This window comes from Lissotriton helveticus, chromosome 1_1, assembly GCF_964261635.1.
Source record: "Lissotriton helveticus chromosome 1_1, aLisHel1.1, whole genome shotgun sequence".
NCBI classification, from domain to species: domain Eukaryota; kingdom Metazoa; phylum Chordata; class Amphibia; order Caudata; family Salamandridae; genus Lissotriton; species Lissotriton helveticus.
In genome coordinates, this window is record NC_136057.1 from 536,121,864 (window position 1) to 536,143,963 (window position 22,100).

At 40.6% G+C, this 22,100-nt stretch overlaps 1 protein-coding gene across 6 annotated transcripts in view; it reads left to right on the forward strand.

Moving 5' to 3' along the window:
• PTPRO (protein tyrosine phosphatase receptor type O) overlaps positions 1–22,100 on the forward strand; it is a 1,002,672-nt gene that overhangs the window by 605,981 nt on the left and 374,591 nt on the right. For all 6 annotated transcript variants that reach the window (XM_078674019.1, XM_078674018.1, XM_078674014.1 and 3 more), the window contains exon 7: positions 11,758–11,954. In XM_078674019.1, coding sequence (XP_078530145.1) covers positions 11,758–11,954 — 197 coding nt within the window. The remainder of the gene's footprint in view (positions 1–11,757; positions 11,955–22,100) is intronic.

Here is a 22,100-nt window from a genome sequence, read left to right on the forward strand (position 1 = left end):
AGTTTTCAGTTTTTGGGTAAAGGGGTATTTTTAGGGTTCAGGGTCAGTTTTCAGTTTTTGGGTAAAGGGGTATTTTTAGGGTTCAGGGTCAGTTTTCAGTTTTTGGGTAAAGGGGTATTTTTAGGGTTCAGGGTCAGTTTTCAGTTTTTGGGTAAAGGGGTATTTTTAGGGTTCAGGGTCAGTTTTCAGTTTTTGGGTAAAGGGGTATTTTTAGGGTTCAGGGTCAGTTTTGGGTTTTTGGGTAAAGGGGTATTTTTAGGGTTCAGGGTCAGTTTTCAGTTTTTGGGTAAAGGGGCATTTTTAGGGTTCAGGGTCAGTTTTGGGTTTTTGGGTAAAGGGGCATTTTTAGGGTTCAGGGTCAGTTTTGGGTTTTTGGGTAAAGGGGTATTTTTAGGGTTCAGGGTCAGTTTTGGGTTTTTGGGTAAAGGGGTATTTTAAGGGTTAAGGGTCAGTTATGGGTTTTTGGGTAAAGGGGTATTTTTAGGGTTCAGGGTCAGTTTTGGGTTTTTGGGTAAAGGGGTATTTTTAGGGTTCAGAGTCAGTTTTGGGTTTTTGGGTAAAAGGGTACAAGGTAAAAAATAAAGTAAAATTAAATTTAAATTAAATTAATTAAATTAAATTAAATTAAATTAAATTAAATTAAATTAAATTAAATTAAATTAATTAAATTAGAATTATTTACATTTGTAATTTAAATTATATACTTACCTATACTTACGTTGTAATGGCATGCGTTGTAATAGCCCCTGCGTTGTAAATACCTGCGTTGTAATGCCATGCGTTGTAATGGCACCTGCGATGTAAAAGTTGCGTTGTGATGGCATGCGTTGTAAATGCATGCGTTATAACGTCATACATCCATATATATACATACATATGGTGATTTTTCTCATTACAAATGAATCAAGTATATGGTGGCCATGTTTAAGTGGTCACATGCTTTCTTTTTTCTATCTGTAGTACATTCTTGCAATAAAAATAATCTGTGCCTAATCGCCGTATATACATTATCACAGAAGGGGCTTCACATAGCGGCATGTATGTACAGAGCTATGGCCAATGCGTGGCTTTTTCACATGGACAAGGCCTAATGAAACCGGCCTCTGATGTTCTCATCGAACTGGAGCATCATTTGCTGTTCTAGTAAGAGTCACGTCTGTTTCCTTGGTCAAGACCGGATGCTGATCGATATTGTAGTTGTATTTTCAAACCGTAAAGGCAAAGCTTCTGACGTGAGGGCCGTGCTCTGAAATAGCACCCTTCCCGGGGCACGGCGCCCTGGCACGTAGCTTCTGCTGCAAGCAGCGCCTTACATAACATCGTATATCAGAAGGGGGCCGAATGAAAGATTTATCAGGCTAGTAGGCTGGGAAGAGATTGCAAACTGCTCATCCAGATTGGGCCACTAATTGGCCCTCGTTGTAATAAATAAGCAATACAGTGCAGTGAAAGAGCTGCACGGCCAAATATTAAACAAATAGGTCGTCACTCACTGCAAGACTCTAGCGGTAACACAGGCAGGCAAAGTTCTCCGTGCATTTCATCTTAAATGTTCTGTGCATGTGCGCAGCTGGGATCAAAGCTGCACAGCCATGTTTCATGAATTTGTGCTGCTTACAAGACATGCACTGACTGTGCATCGCTGAGTTAGAACATCAGCTGCAGATACCATACCTCGGAATCACAGAGAGGCAACCCCTGCTCCATGATTCGAGCGGTCCTGGCTAAAGCTCATGTTCCATCTCCCAGGTTTAGCAATTTAGTGAATGCTCTGTAAATACCAACATTTCAGGAAAAGCGTTGTGCCTGCGTTTAAACATAGATTGCTTTGAGCATGATAAAGATGGAAGTACTCATCTTTGGAAACAAGCCCTCGCCATGGAACGGCATGTGTGGCCTGCGGATCTTGGCCTACCCCCAGCCCCAACAGACCATGTCCGCAACTTCTTCATCATCCTGGATAGTATGCTATCCATGAAAAAACAAGTCAACACAATTTCATCCGCCTGCTTCCACACCTTCCGCATTCTCCGCAAGATCTTCACGTGGCTCCCGGCAAACTCCAGACAGACTGTCAAGCAGATCCTCATTACTAGCAGACTGAACTATGGAAACACACTCTATGTGGAAATCACTGTGAATATATGACGCTACAATGCATGCTTTTACAACACGGTTTTTACATCACAACTACCATTATATTGCATGATTTTACAACGCATGCCATTACAACGCATTTTTTAAAACTACCATTACAACGCATACCATTACAAAGCATAATACTTTTAGTGCAACAGTAGGGTAAGTGTTGGATAGTGTAGGGGTAAAAATGAATATTCCCTCTTCAGTGAGTGCAACAGTAGGGTAAGTGTTGGATAGTGTAGGGGTAAAAATTATTATTCCCATCTACCCCAAAACTCATACCCACTCTAAAACTAGAAAATCTCCATTACTTACCTTATAATGCATTGTAATGGCATGCGTTGTAATGGTGTGCGTTGTTATGGCATGCGTTGTAGTGACATGCGTTGTAAAGGCATGAGTTGTAATAGCATGCGATGTAAAGGCAGTTGCGTTGTAACAGTTGTGTTGTAAAAGCAGTGCGATGTAATAACTGCAATGTAATGGATGTTTCCCAATCAATGCACGCCTCCTGAAGACACTCCAGATAATACCGAACTCTGCAGCAAGACTCAATCTCCCCAGAAGGATCCACATCACACCCCATCTCAAGAAACTACACTGGCTCCTAATTCAGAAGAGATGCCTGTTCAAGATGCTTACCCACGCATACAAGCCCTTGCACAACGAAGGCCTAGCATACACCAACAAATGCCTGACCTTCCACCAATCAACCAGACACCTTGACTCAGCTTCCCTCTCTCTCTCAGACACTCTACATATCCTCCGAGCCAACAGCGGAGGATGCGCCTTCTCACACCTGGCTGCAAAGGCCTGGAAAAACTCCTCCTCCACCTCAGGACCGCACTGTCTCTCCAGCAATTCCAAAGAGAACTAAAGACCAGGATGTTTAAATAATGCTTCATGCAGCAGCAAACTGTTCCATTGCTTTTGGACCCCTTGGGTGAATTTCCATGCTATATAAATGTATTATTGATTGATTGATTGATTGATTGATTGATTGATTGATTGATAATAGGGCTCCTGATATCTAAAAGCTAAAAAGATCAAATGAAGATTTTTTGGCGTAACGCTATCCCTGGGGCAACAATATCACCCCAGTTTACACTCATGAGGGCATAAATATGGGGCGCCCAGCGGAGACCTGCATCATGAGCACCTTGATGAAAAAAAAAGCATTGCTAAATCACATTGATGTCACTTGTACTGCTGGCATTGAGAATGTTTATGCAATTGTGTTATTGCCCTTTTTACGTTTCCAATGCTTGTGCAGTTGCAGAGCAAACATTGGCAAAGTGAGGGGTGACCAGCAAGAACAACGAGCCCAGGGCGCCTTATTGAACGGTAAAACTCAAACTGATGGAAAAAATACTCAAGAGGCGGGACAAACACAAGAACAGGGAGGAAAGCCAATGAAACAGTAGGGAAATTACAGGCAAGCAAGCCATTTAATCATGAGTGAGGGCAGACAGAAGTTTTACTTTGGACCTATTGCCCAGAGTGAGGTGTGTAGGTATAAGAGGATACTTTGTGGCTGGAATTACCATACCCAGATGACATCCTCCATGCCTACATCTGACTATTATGATTTAGGAAAGGGAATAACATGCTCACACAGTTTTATGGGGTCAAAATCACAGTCATGCCTCTATTATGGTCCAAATAATCAGTTTACAACCCACTTTTATCATGTGAGGAGGTCACCCTGGACAGGGTAGAGTTCTGGCAATCAGGAGAAGCATTCCAAGCTCCCATTTCCCATAAGAGGGGTTGAGCTGGAGCCCACCTGCAAATGTTATTTTATGGTATTGCAACTTATTAAGCGCACGTCTACCCGAGGGTGTCTTTCTGCTAGCTTTAGCCGAATGCGAAAAGGAGTTTAGCTGTTAAATAGCCAAGTTTTGAGCTCCTTCTTGAAGGAGATCAGTGTAGGCAGGGCTCTGATGTGGGAAGCGAGCTTATTCCAAAGTTTGGCTGTTCATGTAATAAAGCTTCTGCCTCCCCACTTTGCCTTGCGGACTCTGGGAGCCTTCATTAACTTGGCCCCAGAGGAGCGTACCTGTCTGCTGTGGACATACCACTCAAAGGAGCACTTCAGGAATTCAAGGCCAATATTATTTAATGCCTTGAAGGCTGTGCAGAGGGGTTTAAATTCCATACAGCTTCTCACTTTGAGCCAGTGTATTTGCCTCATTTCCTTGGAAACCGATTTGAATGGGTGAATTCCTAAAAGAAGCCTGTGTACTGCGTTCCGAACAATTTGCAGCTGGATTTATGTCATTACATCGCATACCAATACCACGCGTGCCATTACAACGCGGGTATTACTACGTGATGTAATGACAACGACATGCCATTACATCGCATACTTTTACCACGACTATGCTTTTACCACGCATGCTAATACCACGCAAAGGCATGCGTGGTAAAGCTATAGTTGTGGTAAAAGTTTAAAAGGTAAGTGACTCTACTCTACCCTACCCTACACACCAATATATTACCCCTACACAACCCTCCCCCGCCCCCAGTCCTCTCTCTACAATAACACTACACTACCCTACACGACCTCCAACACGACCCTAAAACACTACACTACACACATACACTACAACACTACAGTAAACCCTAATGCACTACACTACACAAACTCTACAACATTACCCTAAACCCTAAAACACTACACTACACAAACAATACAACACTACCCTAAACCTTAAAACACTACACTACACAAACACTAGTACACTACCCTAAACCCTAAAACACTACACTACCCTAAACACTAAAACACTCTACTACACAAACACTACTACACTACCCTAAAGCCTAAAACACTACACTACCATAAACCCTAAAACACTACACTACACAAACAATACAACACTACCCTAAACCCTAAAACACTACACTACACAAACACTAGTACACTACCCTAAACCTTAAAACACTACACTACCCCAAACCCTAAAACACTCTACTACACAAACACTACTACACTACCCTAAACCCACCCTAAAACACTACACTACCCTAAACCCTAAAGCACTACACTACACAAACACTACTACACTACCCTAAAGCCTAAATCACTACAACAGTACCCTAAACCTTAATACACTACACTAAACAAACACTACAACACAACACTACACTACAAAAAAACACACTAAAACGTTAAAAAAACACACAAACATTACAACATTACTTTTACACTACCCTAAACCCTACAAATGTAACCCCCACCCCAAGGTCAAACCCCCTTACCTCTCTCCTCTCCAGCATCACCATCTCTGCCCCCAGTTCCTGCTTCCTCCTTCCTGCTTGGTGCACGGTGTTGTGAGGAAACAGCCTCAGTTTCCTTACAACGACTTGAATAGCCGCCGCCGCCATTACACATCACATCGCATGCGTTGTAAAAGCGCATGTGATGTAATGGTATGCGTTGTTTTTACCACGCATTGTAACATCGCTTGCGTTGTAGCGCATGCGATGTAATAGCAACATGTGGTAAAAGCCGCGTTGTAATGGCTGTTCCCCTTTGCAGCTTATTGAGGAGCTGTTCCTGCATATTAATGTAAAGTCCATTACAATTATCTAATTAGAGAAAAATAAGGCTGTGATCACTGTCTTTTTGGGATGTGTTGGGATGAAGGGAAGGATATTCTTAATCACCCTGAGCATATAGAAGCAGGAGTAAACTGTAGGGTTCACTTGATGGCCAAGGGTTACATTTCCATCTATAAGAATGCCTAGATGTTTTATCTTGGACACTGGTTTAGGGGGAAGACACAGTTCTTCTGGCCACCATGTAGGGGACCAAGTCAGAGAGAGATTCCCGAAAAGCACAACCTTGGTTTTATTCAAATTAGGTTTCAGGCAGTGTCTGTTCATGCATGAGCTAATTGCCAGCATGCAGTCATGGGAATGAGTGGCTACCTCGGTACCGTTTCTGAAGGCTGACAGAACAATTTGTGTATTGTCAGCGTAGGAGGTCAAGGAAAGGCCAAAGGATTTGACTAGCGAAGCTAATTCTGTGACATAAATATTAAATAGTGTAGGACTGATTGAAGATCCCTGTGGAACCCTATACCGGAGTGAAAAAGGGAAGATTCAAAATGACCCAGAGCTACTGATTGCCGTCTATCTGAGAGAAAAGAGGTGAGTAGAATTAGGGCATTATTCTTAATTTCTAGAATGCTGAGATGGTTGATCAACAACCTGTGATGACTGTGTCAAATGCTGCTGACAAATCAAGGAGAATAAGTGTTGCAGCTGTACCTCTATCCAGGGCGACTGTGATTTCCTCTGCAGCTTTGATCATAGCCATCACAGTGCTGTGTCTGCAGCCCATGCCAGGTACCACAAACGATGTTATCAGGTGTGGTTTTCACACCATATAAATTTGGTCTAATTTACAAGCACCCAGTAACCGGTGAGTGTGTAAACACTGGGCCAGTTGTGATCCTTCATGGGAGATACCAGTCCGACCAATTTGATATCAGGCCCTAAGTAGTATATATTAAATTATTTGTAAAAAAAGGGTTTCTTTTACACAATTTCAATAATGTCATTTCCTCATCACATGCATAAAAAACAGAAGCACAGAAACACAGTGAAATTTTACTCTCACTTTGGATTTCTGTGTCGGTGCCCAATCCAATCCTTCTAGGTATCCTGCATGCCACAAAAGGGCGGGTACAGTCTCAGGCTAGAAGGCCACTGTACAATTACTGAGACCATGAGCTATGTCAAAATCTTGGTGTCTGCACAGACTGCCGTATAATGAAAAGGTAGCAAAGGACCCACCTAACCCTCCACCGGTGTTGTGCAGTGTATGACAGAACACCTTCATGTTGGACACCTGAAATATCACTGGTATCTTTGCATGGTCCTAAAATATGTTTGGGTAACAATCGCAGCATGTGTGCCATCTGCTTTGTGGTAGACATTTTGTGTAACCCCAACTTGTACATCAGTCAAACTGGTGGCCAACTGATATTCCAGAATCGGGCACCAATAAGGGACTCGAATCTCCAAAAGGAGAATATTTGAAATTTCTCTTGGGATCAGTCCTTTGGCTTCCACTGGATAGAAGAGCTACTGTCAAGGGTCTGTACACAAAGAGATGGCTCACACACATTGCTGCAAAGAGGTGCTATTCAGGTTTAAAGATCACATCCTAAAAGTAAGGTCCATGGGAACTAAACTAGTGAACCTAGAAAAGGGTTTCAGGCTCATAAGACTTATATTATATGACTATTGAAATAAGCATAGTTCCTCCGCAGCTGGAAAAAATATGTCTTTTAAACAACTGCATAGATAGATAAATGTGGGCTGAATGATAAAATACAGTATTTAGCATTTGTTTGTACAGTCAAAACGTTGATTTTTATTAAATCTACAATAAATGTTCATGTTCACTTCTAACTTTTAACTTTGTGGTACTTCATGTGGAGCATTATAGAAACCTATAGTCATGTTTTTTATTGGCCTCTAGGCCGGTTGCACATGACATACTTTTATATAGGGCATTGTACGCACTTACCTGAAGAAGAGATTGTCCCAAAAAATTAAAAGGCGCCATTTTAAAACTTATTTATAAAAAGGATGAAGATAATGACCCAACGAAATACCGCCTGAATAGTTTAACCAATGTAGGGACTACAAGCAAATTGAGGAAAATTCAATTCGAAGTTGAACTTTAAAGATTTTAAAGAAGGCCATACAACCCATGGTCATTTTTTCACTGATAGAGTGGGGTTCCCTGTATTGTTGTTTTGCAAGTTTTGGGCTGGATTTGACCTTGTCGCTCATGAGATATTGTAATCACAAAAACAAAGCTCTACAAATTCCAAGAGTTTTACTGTTTGCATAGAAATATCTGGGCAAGGGTTGAATTAGATGCTTAAGGTACTTTATCTGGGAAAATCAGCTGAGGGAATGGATTGTCCTGGCACCAAATCAATTTGCCCCGTATCTAGCTACACTTCTCAAGATCTTATCAAACTATTGTCAAATAAACTAATTAAAGATTAACTTCAATAAAAAAATTGTTCTGTCGAAAGGAGCACAGATATATGGTCAATTGGGCAGACAAGGGTGGAAGAAGTTTCATATTACAAGTACTTAAGCATGATTTTTAGCAACAAATTAACATGGGCATTACAAATAGATAAGTCATATTTCAAACAAAGATCTATGCACCAGTGTGTTTCTTACAGACCCATACAGGAACTATTGCGGGAATATCCGTGGGATTGCAATATTCAGTACACGAAAAAAGCTTAATTCACAATATGTGCTTTCTAATGAAAATGAACAGTTAAATAATAGTGTCCTGCACTCTGCAAAGACTGTAAGGAGAGAAGACATGAAGGTGGACATTGATTGGGAGTATAAATGGCAAGATGAATACAAAAACGAAACAGCATCGATATTAATGAAAATGTTGTCCTTGTAAAAATGTGGCACAACGAAACTAAACTAATAAACAAACTTCTAAATCTCTAACAAAAATTATTTCAAGTGCAACATTAACAATTCATTGGTTACGGCTAGGTCCGTCATAAAAATCATAAATATTCAAAAATAAATAGTCACCCAAATTGTGCATTTAAAAAAACTTCAAAATGCGTCAGGACTGGGCTTCCTTAATTAATTGTGTGAAAGTGCTATGAGCATGAAGTGCATAGGCATATACCAGGAGTAATACACTAAAGTTGTGTCCTCCTTTAAGTTTGTAGACCCTATAGTTGGGTTATTAATAGAGTTAGAGGTAATTAAGTGACTGAGGCAGTCTTCTCCCTTCTTGGCTTGTTCACTTATGCCGCCCTCCACTTTCCCAATCCCTGCAATTGCTATTGCAAAGCCAAGTAAAAAATGCCTGGTCTGAGCTAAAGTACACTTGAATGAAGCAGAAAGGATCCTTTGTTTTAACAATTCCTGGGCGCAGCCACTTCCAACTGGTAATCTGCTTTTGGCGTGAGAAATCTTCACAAAACACTGAGTCTAAAAACATGGCCAAAGCGACACAAAGAAATATGCTGCCTTCCCATCTCCCGAATAATGTGTGCTACTCTACTCAGGAAGAAAGACCCAGCAAGATTGGAAACACGTCATCGGGTTCCAATCTGCAAAATCAGAGTAGCATTCTCTTTTTACCTGGAATACCTCTATACACTTTTGTAAAGAAAGGCCTGAGTGCAGAGTTGGGATACATGGTCGGACTGGCCATAGCAGGCATCTGGCATTTCCCTGGGAGGCTGGAAGGGTGGGGCCGGTTTTGAAGCTGTGGGGGCCATGTTTGTCACTGGGGGCCGGTCTTGCAGCAGAGCTGCAATATCAACTCACAGTAATAAAAGTAGCAGTGCTTCACGCTTTGTGTTCCTAGTCAGGCCCTGTCAGGATACTTTGGTGGCCCTCTTTTGGAGTATCTCAAATACTCCAGAACTGATGTAATTACTTTGCTGATCCTGTAACCTAAAGAAGAGCAGGAGGCAAACGGCCAAGAATGAAGAGAATCAGTCCCAGGCACAAAACATCCTCAGATTCGCCGTGTGTTGGATGACAGCTAACTCACTGAAAATCAAGTCTGACAAAACAGAGATTCTGGTCATCCTCACACCAGATTCCCCCTGGGGCGACCAGTTCTGACCCCAAGAACTAGGCCCCACCTCCGACCCATGCCAGCCGTGAAGAGCCTTGGAATGAAAATTGATGCCGAGCTCTCCTTGGCCAACCAAATCTCCTCTGTGGTCGGCACCTGCACCTGCTTAAGCAATTGCGGAAACTGGTCCCCCTTCTCTCCACCTCCACACTTCAGATGATCGTTTCGGCCACCATCGTCTCGAGGTTAGATTACGGCAACGCCCTATACATTGGTCTCCCCCAGAAACTGGCAAATAGATTACAGGTGGTCCTAAATGATGCAGCCAGACTGATCCCCAGATTCCCTAGAAGAACCAATGCCACCCCGCTACTGCACAAACTGCACTGGCTCCCCATAAAGCAAAGAGTGAAATTCAAGAGCCTTTGCATCACCCACAAAGCGGTATACGGTCTAGCCCCTACATACATAAAAGAATGCCTCGAGGTCTACACCCCGGGACGCTCATTGCGATCCTCCGATGCCTGTCTTCTGTCCTGTCCACGGTACAAGCTCACCTCAAAAGGGGGAAGAGCTTTCTCTGACCTTGTCCCCTAGCTCTGGAACCAGCTACCTGAGCAACTCCGTAAGGAACCCAACCTACTCCACTTCAGGAAACAGCTCAAAACAATCCTGTTTAGGGAAACCCTAAGCACAGCCTAACCCTATTTTCACGCCTGACACGACTGTCGTCTATGCAGCTACGCCCGCCCCCTGAGCGCAAAGAGACCTGACGGTGATTTAGCGCTATATAAATACCAATTAACAATAACAATAACAATTAGCCCAGAGCCTGAGTACAGCTCTCCAGTGTGTTGTGTTCTGAGGTTTGTGCTAGAGTGACTGTAAAAGGTTGAATGCGTGTACGTACTGCGCAGATCATGCAAGATCATGATACTTAGTGAAGTGTGGGACATAAGGAGAGAGTGAAGATGACACTGGATTCTCTGCTAATAGAACCTTCCTTGTCTCGATCCTTTTCTCATTTTGGTGCCTGATTTGAATGTGAAAGCCGGTGAGACTTGACTGTGGTGTAGTGTCAACCCGTTTCCCCTGCTGTGATGCCAAATAAAGTGTGTGAGCTCTGTGACCCTACATCCAAACATTCACAAATACTCTAAAAATTGCACCTGGAAATAATCCAGAGGCATTTTCCTCGTTCTATTCATGATGTAGAATACATCACGCACAGAAAGAGGAAATAACACGGAATACAAAATATTTTCTCCTCGTAAAAACATTCTCTGGGAGGTGTAGCGATTTAATGCAATCTTCCGTTTACAAACATTTGTAAACCTGGAATTTCATCAAATCAATGGGTGGATGCATGGGAAACGTAAATGAGTGCAAGCAATTACATTGCGTTACATTTCCTTGCAAAGTCACACAAGTTGGTGCAAATAGCTCCTTGAGTGGACGTGTACATTTTACGGAAGTTGTCCTTCTGTCACCTTGCAAGATGCCAGGACAACACAAATGCTTATTAAATCTAGGTCAAAGTATCTGAATAGCATTCCTCATTTCATTCTAGGTTTTTGTTTTTGGTAAAATCATGATCATCAAGCAATATAACACAATTTGTGTTATGAGGTGTTGTGAAAAAAGCGACTCTAAAGGAGCGCATGCATGGAATAAATAATGTTAGCTATCTTAGTCAATAGTAACATTTTTAAAATATTACTTTTTCCCAAATTCTCCAAAATCATAGGCAATCGCTATTTAATGAAGGAGCACAAGGATGTTGTAGTTGTTGCTCATGTGAGCACAAATGTAAATGAAGAAGGAGAAAATCCCAATATCAGAAGTGGGATCAATGCTACATATAAATTCTCAAAAGCAAATGGCAAAGTTACATAAATTAGCAACTGCTCAGAAGACTGTATTAAAAAAGGTATGATTGCACCACAAGGCATTTGAGGGTGTGGTATGGAGAACATACTCTAACATGTCATGCCCTATGTATTTTCTAGGTCCTACAGGAGAATGGTTTGAAGAACTGACAGAAAAAGCCCAGAATTTGGCAGTCAACATATTGAGCCAAACAACTGCTGCTGTGATGTGGACGTCCTCACAAGAGAATAACAATGACACCATCCTCTCTGTTGTGTCGCTGACATGCCAAAAGCAAAAGGAGAGTCAACGACTTGAAAAGCATTATTGTACCGAGGTAATATTTGCATTACTAAGGCATAGGTTTGCCGCCTTTCTGGTTCTTCAATGTTTCAGAGAGTACTACTTTTAAACTGTAGTATGGTGTATCACACTTAAATTCCTTCTAACCATGTCATTTATAAGAACAAAGGCAATTTTCTATTTAACATACATTTTAATTAATTTAAAAGGTTTATTTGATAGGTGTCAGCTAAACTGGGGATGAGGGGACTTGATGTTTCAAGAAGTCAAAGAAGCACTGTAGAGACAATCTTATAAATTGCTTTGTCCCAAAGGACATAAAACAAACCCTATATTTCGTACTGTATCCAACAGATGGTATCACAGAGTTGTTATAGGTGTTTTGATAAAGAACTGCTGAAGCAAGACCAAAAAATAGCAAAGAAATCTCCACCTATGCCTTGGCAGCAATACAAGATAACTACAGGATGATACTTACACTTTCCAGAAACCTCGTAGAATGAGCAATGTAAATGTTTTGTTTGGTATTTGCTTGATTGTTTAGTGGACAAAATAATTACCTGGTGTACTCTGGAAGTGCAATTTTCAGAGTGACAAAATTCTAAGATCTCCAGTGCAGCCCTACAATATGACTATGTGCAGTTTCTGTATTTTTCCACCTTAAAGGCCAGATGACTCCTGCATATTTGCTGGCCCTCAGGTTAATTACCTTCATATGATGCACAACGCTCTCCAATGAGTGAGGAGAATGCTGTAAGAAAGGTCCTAGAAAATGTCAAAGTTGTGTCAAACTTCAGACGTTGCCTTGTGAGCTCCGCAGTTCTCAGCTCTCTTGGCAAATTGTTTTGGTACAACTCCATAAACACAAAGGTTCTGACCCACCATAGCAATACCACACAGAAACGAAAATAATTCCTCTAGGGAAACAGATCATGACCCACGTATCTTCACATAACTATTGAGATCTATCCACCCATCTCCAGGAAACCACTTTCACATGAGCCAGGAGCTTTGCAAGTCACCAGCATAAAGCTGCTTGAAGCAGGGTCCTTCCTGAATGCAGTTTTTCTAGCAGAGACATGAAAAAAAGCCCAGTAAACCAAGGCCGATGTTTACTAACCTTTCACACAATGCAACACAGCAAGGCAACTTGCTGCACTATGATGAGTGAAAGTGAGCATAGCACCAAAGCAGGCATCCTTAGACCATGGTACATGGGTACCTGCTTAATGGGTATGTTTATTTTTGTGCAGGAAGGCATAACATCTTCCACAAAAACAATCTATAGAGCTATATTTGTCTTCTGTGTGCACTGCAGAATGCAGCACCATGGAAAGAGGAAATAACTAGGAGACATAAAGGTATTTCTTCTCTTTATGCGTTTCTCAGGTAGGTGCACCATTTTGGCACAAACCCAGGTTTAATGCCTTTAGGAATCAAAGTATATGGATGAATGAATGGGTATACCCTTGCTCTATCCATGTAACGCCTATCAGATGAAGTATACCAGAACACAGCACAAGACACGGTGTTACTTTATTTTTTAAATAGACACATATGGCGATGCAAATTGGCCCTTGCATGGCTTTTTAAATTTGGACTAACATTTTGGGTCATGGCTGTGCCAAAAAAATGGCACAACCACAACACAAAATGTTAGCTTATCAGGACCCAAGTTAGGAAATGTGATCCTCAAATTTTGGAAATAATCCTAGGCACGAAGATTCATGTAATGAGTTAAAATTATCCTTCCATACTTCTTCTGGCAGACAGAACGTCATCATGCAGAAGAAGGTGAGCATATTCCTTCTGTGATTGCACTGAGGCCTGTACGTTTGCCTCAGTCCTCTACTGCCTCTGTGTGAATGGACAAACCTATCATCTGCCACAACCTTACTAACGATATGAGAGTATCCTGACATCATTTAGAATTGATGGATTGTATATGGCAGAATCCACTTCCCAACAGGGTGCTGGTCGTAAAGTAGATCTGGAAAATTTCTTACTATGTGCTTTGATCCACCACTGTGCTGCCCCTGCCAACACCAGCACGTGAGATGCCCTCTAAAAAGACGATGAGACCTTTTTATATCTTTTTTGCAGTTTACATACTCTCAACTGCATGGCATACAGCAACCCTGTTTTTCATTGCCACCTGTACACAGTCAACCAATGTTTAATTCATTTTCTCTACCAATCCATTAGCTTGAGAGTGACACAGTGCAATAATTTTGTGAGCGATACAACATTTGGTCAAAAAATATTCCAGCTCCTTGGACATTAATTGAATGCCATTCTCAGACACAAACTCACTCGGAAAACCTTCACTAAGAAAACGTTTCTCGAAAAACTGGGAGACTGATTTGGTGTTGGGTTCTTCAATACACTCAACTTCCCACCATTTGCTAAAGTCATCTACTTCAATAGCATACTTGAACCTCTCTGTGAGATTACTGAAATGACCAATAAAATCAACAGCTAATTTTTATCATGGTCCACCAGGTAATTTGATGAGCTGAAGCTGAGCTGTTTTGCCTTTTAGGGATTTAGCACTGGTGGAACATATTATACATGCCTTGACAGCCTGAATAATATCTGCATCCATACTGGGCCACCAATGAACAGTGTATTTTCCTTTTAGCAATGGTTTGGCCCAAATGTCCTTCATGCCCTCCTTCGATGGTTTTGTCTCTCAATAGTGTGGAAGGTATAAACTGGGTTGGCAGCTTTCAAAAAATATATTTTCATTAATATTTTATGAACTTTGCACTTCAACATATGCATTTTACTAAATGTATTCCAAGATTAATTGCTGACCATACATCTCAGAATGTCACTGTGTGCTTCTAAACAGTGAGACAAAACAACTTTAGAGGAATTTTTTATGCAAATGGCGATAGAGTAATTTATTACCTCGCCCTTGTGGGACAATGGGCTGTTCGCCAGGTTATAATTGAGGCCCCATTTATGTTTGAGGAAATTTACATTCAGGAAAGGGGAGTAATAATATCCAATCTCTCGACTAATCCCTTCTCCTCACCTTCTTCAGTTCTCTAATAATCATTGTGGTCGAGAAATCACCCCTCAAGGGTTAGGATCAATGGCATCTCACACCAAATATCACTTAATCAGTTTTCAGAAATGCCAATATATGTAACATAATATAAGTAACATATCTAAAAAGAAATATTCCAAGTGTGGCAGCAATGTTTCTGTAGACCCTTGGAGTAGTTATATTACCCAATTATATCAGGATTCCCTATGTAAGTCCATAACAGATATTCAATTTGGGTAGGTAGCAGATGATATGTTATATTAAGGCATGTGTATATTATTTATGCAGCACACAAACCATAATAAAGTGAAAACACAACACAAAAAAATCCCAAACCAATTTAGAAAAATAGAGTACATTTTAATAAATAAAAGGATCCCAGAACCACAAAACCCCAATCAGAGATATTGAATTTAAAGTTTAAATTGAAAATAGCACAAAGAAGATCAAAGCTCCAACTGTAGTTATCTGGATGCCCCGGCCTGGGTCAAAGTCACAAGTTCAGTCCGACGGAGCGCATTCCAGGCATTAGGACCAGATAAGTTACACTGGGAGATGTACTTTATGTCCTTGATGTGCATTGCTCAGTGTCACTCCGATCAGAAGCTGCGTGGTACTGCAATGTAAAGTCCTCAGAAGCTGCATGGTACTGCAATGTAAAGTCTTGCATCGAGTTCTATCGCACTGCATCAGTTCTGATAAGGAGGTGCAAGGACTGCAATGCGAGGTCCTGCTTCAGTTTGTGTAGCACTGCATCAGATTTGATGGTACCCACAGCTAGGCAGGGAGGAGGACACTCTGATGCCAGCCAAGGGTCCAGGACCTGGAGCGACACCTCTTTGGAATCTGGAACCCACTGCAGCAGATGCAAGCATCAGGGCTCAGGCAGCTCCAGTTGCATGTCCAGTGCAGCAGAGCAGCTTGCCAGTTGCAGAGATGCCTCAGAAGCTTAATGTGTCCCTGTAGCTGACACAGGAAGTCAGCCAACTGACCCTTGGAATCACTCTAAGTAACCTGGGATTAGGACAAGCAGATCGAGTCTTCCTTCTCAGGCAGCAAGATAGTCCTCAAGTAGCAGGGCAGTCAACTGGCAGCAGGGCAGTCCTTCCTCTGTAACTTCTACAGGCCCAGGAGTGTTCTAATGAGTGGATCTGCAGATCCATTATTTATACTTGTTGACAGCCTTTGTGTGGAAGGATTCCCTATACTGCCACACATCTGTTTGGGAAAATTGTTCCCCTTCTCCTATCAAGGCTCCAAACAGTCTGAGATGACAAAAGACAGGGCAGGCATGGTGTCAGATTATTTTGTGTATGTAGGAGGCAAAGCAGTTTTCAAATGTAAGATGGACCCTTTAAGGTCCTGTCTGTAAGCCATACACACACCCGAACAGCAGAGCCATTCACATTAAGTGACCTAGGACACTGGCAAAAGGCGCATATGGTTAGGACATAAAAATGCCAATTTTCTAGAAGTTTATTAGAGAAGAAAAATGCCAGGGCTCGATTTTTGAACCACCAAACTTATTTATTCAGCTGGTGTAAACCTTCATTGCTTGGTTTCTAGAAGGTATGCAATCGTCATTGTTTCAAATATTTACACATTTCAACAATATACAGAGAGAAAAAAACTTCCCTTCTACTGGGGATACAATGTAAGCAACATTTCATACATTTCCATTGTTGCAGTGTATTCAAACAGAAATAAATAAAGAAAAATTCAGAAACAGTTATATGTTCATTGTTTCGAGAAAACAGAAATAAATCATGTACACCAACAGTTATATGTTCATTGTTTCGAGAAAACAGAAATAAATCATGTACACCAAAAAAGGTTGTAGTATATCAGTTTTGTAATTAAGTTGCCCTATGCTATTTTGAAAACAGAAATAAATCATGTACACCAACAGTTATATGTTCATTGTTTCGAGAAAACAGAAATAAATCATGTACACCAAAAAAGGTTGTAGTATATCAGTTTTGTAATTAAGTTGCCCTATGCTATTTTGCGTCTCTTTCAACAGCCAAATAGCCGACGCGTTTCCAAACCCTTCTTATAATCAATGGGGTTCTTCCTCAGGGCTGGGCTGTGTACCTGCGGTGTAGAAATTGGGGACATTTAATATCTCCTTCTCCTATAATTCAAAAATAGCTTCGTGTGTGGACGAAGCTTGTGAAGTTATTACCTTATTTCACGGTATCTCTTTTTTCAAAGATGGGGCATCGAGTGAGCTTGGATTTATACACCACCACCTAAACAGAGGTAAGGTTGGGCGGTTATAATGGAATTTGTGTGTTTTACACTTCCATTTATAGAAGTAGTTCCCAGTAAAAAATGTGCTGGCACTTACGTGATTTTTGTGGGTTGTTGTCATAACTCAAACTGTTCTTTGAAAGTAGTTAATTTGCGCGTTCCCCGGTCATTCTGTGAGGTTTAAAAATTAACAATCAGTCCCGGTCTGACTTGTCTTTATGTTTTACTGAACGTTAAACATATGATTTGCTTACTTGGGAGGAGCGCGGCAGACGACCCTGGCGTTTCTCACTTCCTAATCGGTAGGCGGTTGTTTTTCAATACTGATTCTATGAGAAAATTAAAAGCAGTGTCTACCATTTGTTTTCAACGATAATGTTAGTCGGTACTTAAACTTTTGGTGCGCTATGCGTCATACCTTAGTCAGAGAGTCTCTAGCTGCGCTCGGGTTTCTGTGAAGTCACGCTGTTCTCGCTCGATGTGTGGATAGTCAAAAGGATTTTGCTAACCCGGTGGGACGCGATTTCCTGTTTATATATGTTGCTAAGTATTATGGGATTTGTAGTCCTACGTTCTATTTGCATCTTCCGTGAGATGTAACGTGATGCTGTGAAGTATGGGGGGTAAAGTGCCAAACTACATTAGCTATGCTCTCTTCGAATAGTATGTTTGTCTGCGACTGTGGGGTTCACGGAGGACTTATTGATAGGATCTTTGCAGTTCAGACATTTCATTCAGGCCGTCCATCACACAATTAAATTTTAAAATTAAATACGCTTCTTGTTTGAGTAGCATGGCATCGATGTTTCCTCCTCTGGGAGGAACTTTCATCGCTTGTAATACTGTCCACTTGAAATCGTTTTCATTGTGTTTTTGATCCACAAAATGTTGCACCATGGGTGCAGACAGAACTTTGTTTTTAATTCTGGATTTGTGTTGGGTTATTCTCTGGTTGGCTTTCTAGAAGTGGCATTTTCAGAAATGTGACTCCAATTCTGACTACACCACTAAAATGTATTTCTAATTACAATTCATTTGAGTGTAAACAGTATATCTCTATACGCTCCCAATCGAAAGTGATCACCGATTAAATTTAAAAGGGTAACCCAGTGTTAGTCAATAGGAGAAATTGGCATTAGAACAGCAAAATAAATACTTTAGGAGTTTTACACTGCCATGACATGAAAAACCTGGGCACACATCCTCATTTTTAAATACAATGCACCTTGTCCAATGAACCTTTGGGAGCTACCTTAGGGCTGACTTATAAGTATAAAAAAGGAAGGTTTAAGCCTGCCATAAGAGCTATTTTGCCAGGTACAAATTGCAGTTTATAAACTGCATTATAGGCTGCTGTGGCAGGCTTGAGACATGATTGAAATTGCTACTTTAGTGGGTGGCACAATGAGGCCTGCCACCCACTACTTACATTTAATTTACAGGCCCTGGGTACATGTAGTACCATTTACTAAGGACTAACAAGTAAACTGAGTGTACCAGTCAGGTAGATTGTACCATATTTTACGGAGGGAGCACAAGCACTTTACCACTGGGTTAGCAAGGAAAAAGTGCGAAGAGTCATAATACCAACAGGAAAGGGTTCAGCAACAGAAGGAAAATATCTGGGGGAACCACTGTAAAAAGGACCATGTCCAGCAGAGACATATATAGGTGTTAAGAGCTAAGGGAAGATTGAGACACCACAGCTAAGTACTTTAAGTTTAGAGGAGAATAGATAAGGAAAACAAATGTTGGACGATCGGTCAAAAAATACATTACCCATTTAAGAGCCACTGGTCAATAGTCAGCGCCTTGAGACCCTACCGGGTGTGTAGTGCGCTATACAAATTCTGTGATTGATTGATTGAAGTCCACTAAAAACTTAAGTAGGGTCAGGGCCACGACACCACTGACATCAACCAATCTATGAAGATTGTCAATGAGTGATACATTTATCCATTTATCAGTCTGGTACATCTGCTAAGAGAGAAGCTAGTTTGATGGCTGTCCAATAAGTAATTTTTGCAGATCACTGAAGACTAATTTCTCTAAAACTTTGCCCCAAAACGATAGTAAGAAGATACATTTATAGTTATTAAAATTGTCAGGATTTAAGTTAGGTTTTTTTAAGAGCGGTTTAATTATAGTGGACTTCCACAAGGTAGGCATGATAACAGTGCTGAGTGGGCTGTGAGAGAAAATAAGAAGCTTTATATCGATGGAATAAGGGCAAAATATTTAAACTATCTTGCAGGGCAAATATCTTCTGGGGAGCCAGAAGGGTGATCATTATTTAGGATATCTAGAAGAGTCTCTTGCAAAATAGGATTATCGTTAAAGTGATCCAAACAGACTCCTTGCACATTAGCACCCATATACAATTTGTGAAATGCTGGCATAGAAATACTTTCAGATTCACTTCATCCTATATATGTAGGATTTTCCCTTCAAGGTGGGCGTATAAGTTATTACATATTTTGTCAGATGCACTAGTAGTTGTTAGATAAGCTGGAGGGCCCTGCAGTTCACTAATGATTCTATAGAGTTCCTGAGCTAACATAATTGCCTTACTCATATGGTTAGACAGTTTGTCTTCTTAGAACCTTTAGTCAATTCCTTGTATATTTTAGAAAGTACAATTATTTTAAGGATATGGTCATAAGATCTCCATTTTCTCTCAAGTTAGGAAGCACTAGATTTCATTTTACTAACTTTAGGGTAGAAACAATGGATTGTGTTAAGTAATGATTCTGTTTGTGTTTTTGAAGAAATGTGCTGTAATCGAGATTTTCATATGCACATTCATGAGATCATTGGAAAATTGAGCACTCCACTGTAGATATTTGAGTGCCCAGTGCTTCCAATATCTGGTAGAAGCGTGAAGCATCAAAATTCCAATGTTTTTTCACAACTGTTGCCCCCTCAGGCTCCGTGAGGCCTTTGTTTTACAAATTAGAATATTCTACCCTCTAGGGGTGGAATGTTCTAATACCCTCAGAGCCCTTCGTATTGGGCTCTACAGCCATTAAAATTTTTGTCACAATCGGACTTGGAAATGAAGGCCTAAATTAATGACAATTAAAAATGTAGGTTAACTATGGGGCAATAGGAAAATATTGAATATTGAAGTATATATTGCTTTGAAAACCAGTAGGAGCAGGCAGACTGATTCAGAAAGGGAGTTGGCAAAAGGGATTGTCTATTTATTACTTAATATGAGAGGAACTGATTTGTTGCCCTCAGTGTGGTTAAATATAGAAAAGAAGGAATCCAATAAATAGCCCATCCAGTAGATTAGACCTGAATTTAGTAAGTAAAGATTTAAAAGATAAAGGCATTCTTTTAAATTTGAAGTAGGTAGGCCTGGTAGGATGTTTAAATATTTCTAGAAGAATGACATTAATTTTCTGTATGGTGCATTGGACACGCCTTCTTCAAACTTGGGAAGTTTTGTTGAAGAGTTTTGCAGAGTGGGGAGGTTAGAATGACATTTTTGCTAAGATTACATGTGAATAAGAGAGTCCCTGGCAGGATTTTTTAGATGAGATTTGTTTGTAACTGAGAGATGACAGATGGTAATAGTTGCTACTCCACCTCCAAATTTATTAGCACAATCCGATAAAGATGTGTTAATGGATTGGCAAAGTGGCAAAAGGACCAAGACCCCCTTCTAAGGGGCCCCTTGGGAAAGTGAACATTCTCTTTATTTTACCTTAGTTTTCTCTCTCTCAATTTTAATATCTAAACATCTTTCTTTATCTCAGTCTTCTTATGCCTCTCTCCACCAAGTGTCATCTTAAGGATTTTATGGTCTTCAGTAAGACATATTTCAACTGTTTTGTGTAACCTTATTTCTGAAAGTTTAATGTACAATTGGGTATAGTTTGGCAACATGCTGGCATGATTTAGCAGGAAATGCATAGTAAAAATAAAAATTGTTCTGAACAGGGGCCTCCAATGTAAGTCTTTCCCAGGGCCACCAAAATACTTAAGGTTACAGGGTGGATAACATTGATACATTTTAAAGTTTGTAAAAAATTATTTATCAATGAAGGACTACTATTTTCAGATAGCCAGTGATGTATCGGAAAACACATATTATTTTGGGGGATGCTTTATAATCACATGTATAGTCCGCATCCACACATATTCCTTTGTCATAATAACAAGTGTTAGTATTTGAATGTAACATGTAGAAATTAACAAAGAAAGTAAATGTGACTGGCAGAAACTATAACATGAAGAATTTGTGTTGTGCTATTGACAATCATTCACTTATTAAATGTGTTTATTAACGTGCCATTTTCCATGTAGGTAGTAATATTAATTGAGTCTGCCTTATTTCCTATGCAACCTTGTAGGGCAAATTTGCAATTTTATTATGTTGGCTGAATTTGTAGGCCTGAAATGCATTTTCCCTGGAAGCCCTCGTTTTGTAATTAACAGCTTGAAGTACATGTGCGCAGTGGATTTGTTCTCTCTCATGTTTGTGTTGCAGGTGGAAGAAGCATCCTTACTAGCTAGAATAATGTCATTGTTTTCATGGTCAGGCGAGGAGAGAAGGGGATACTTTGTGAGCTGAATCCGATAAGAAAAATTGTTGCGTTTCACACCAGAGAAGGTCTGGGAATCAAAGTCAACAGTTGCAGTTCAGGAACATAAGCGTCCAGTGGAAACCTACCTATGAGATCTTGTAATGAGCGAATGGAGAGACTCATCACAAGGCCTCTTGGGCAATTTACCCATAATAATACGACGCCAGTAGAAAAAGTGCCCCACATCTTCCTTCTCTGCCTTTGGAGAGAGAGCTTTTTAGAACGAGCTCTGTAGCTTCATGCTACTTGTCCCATTGATGTGGAGAGACTTCTTAGG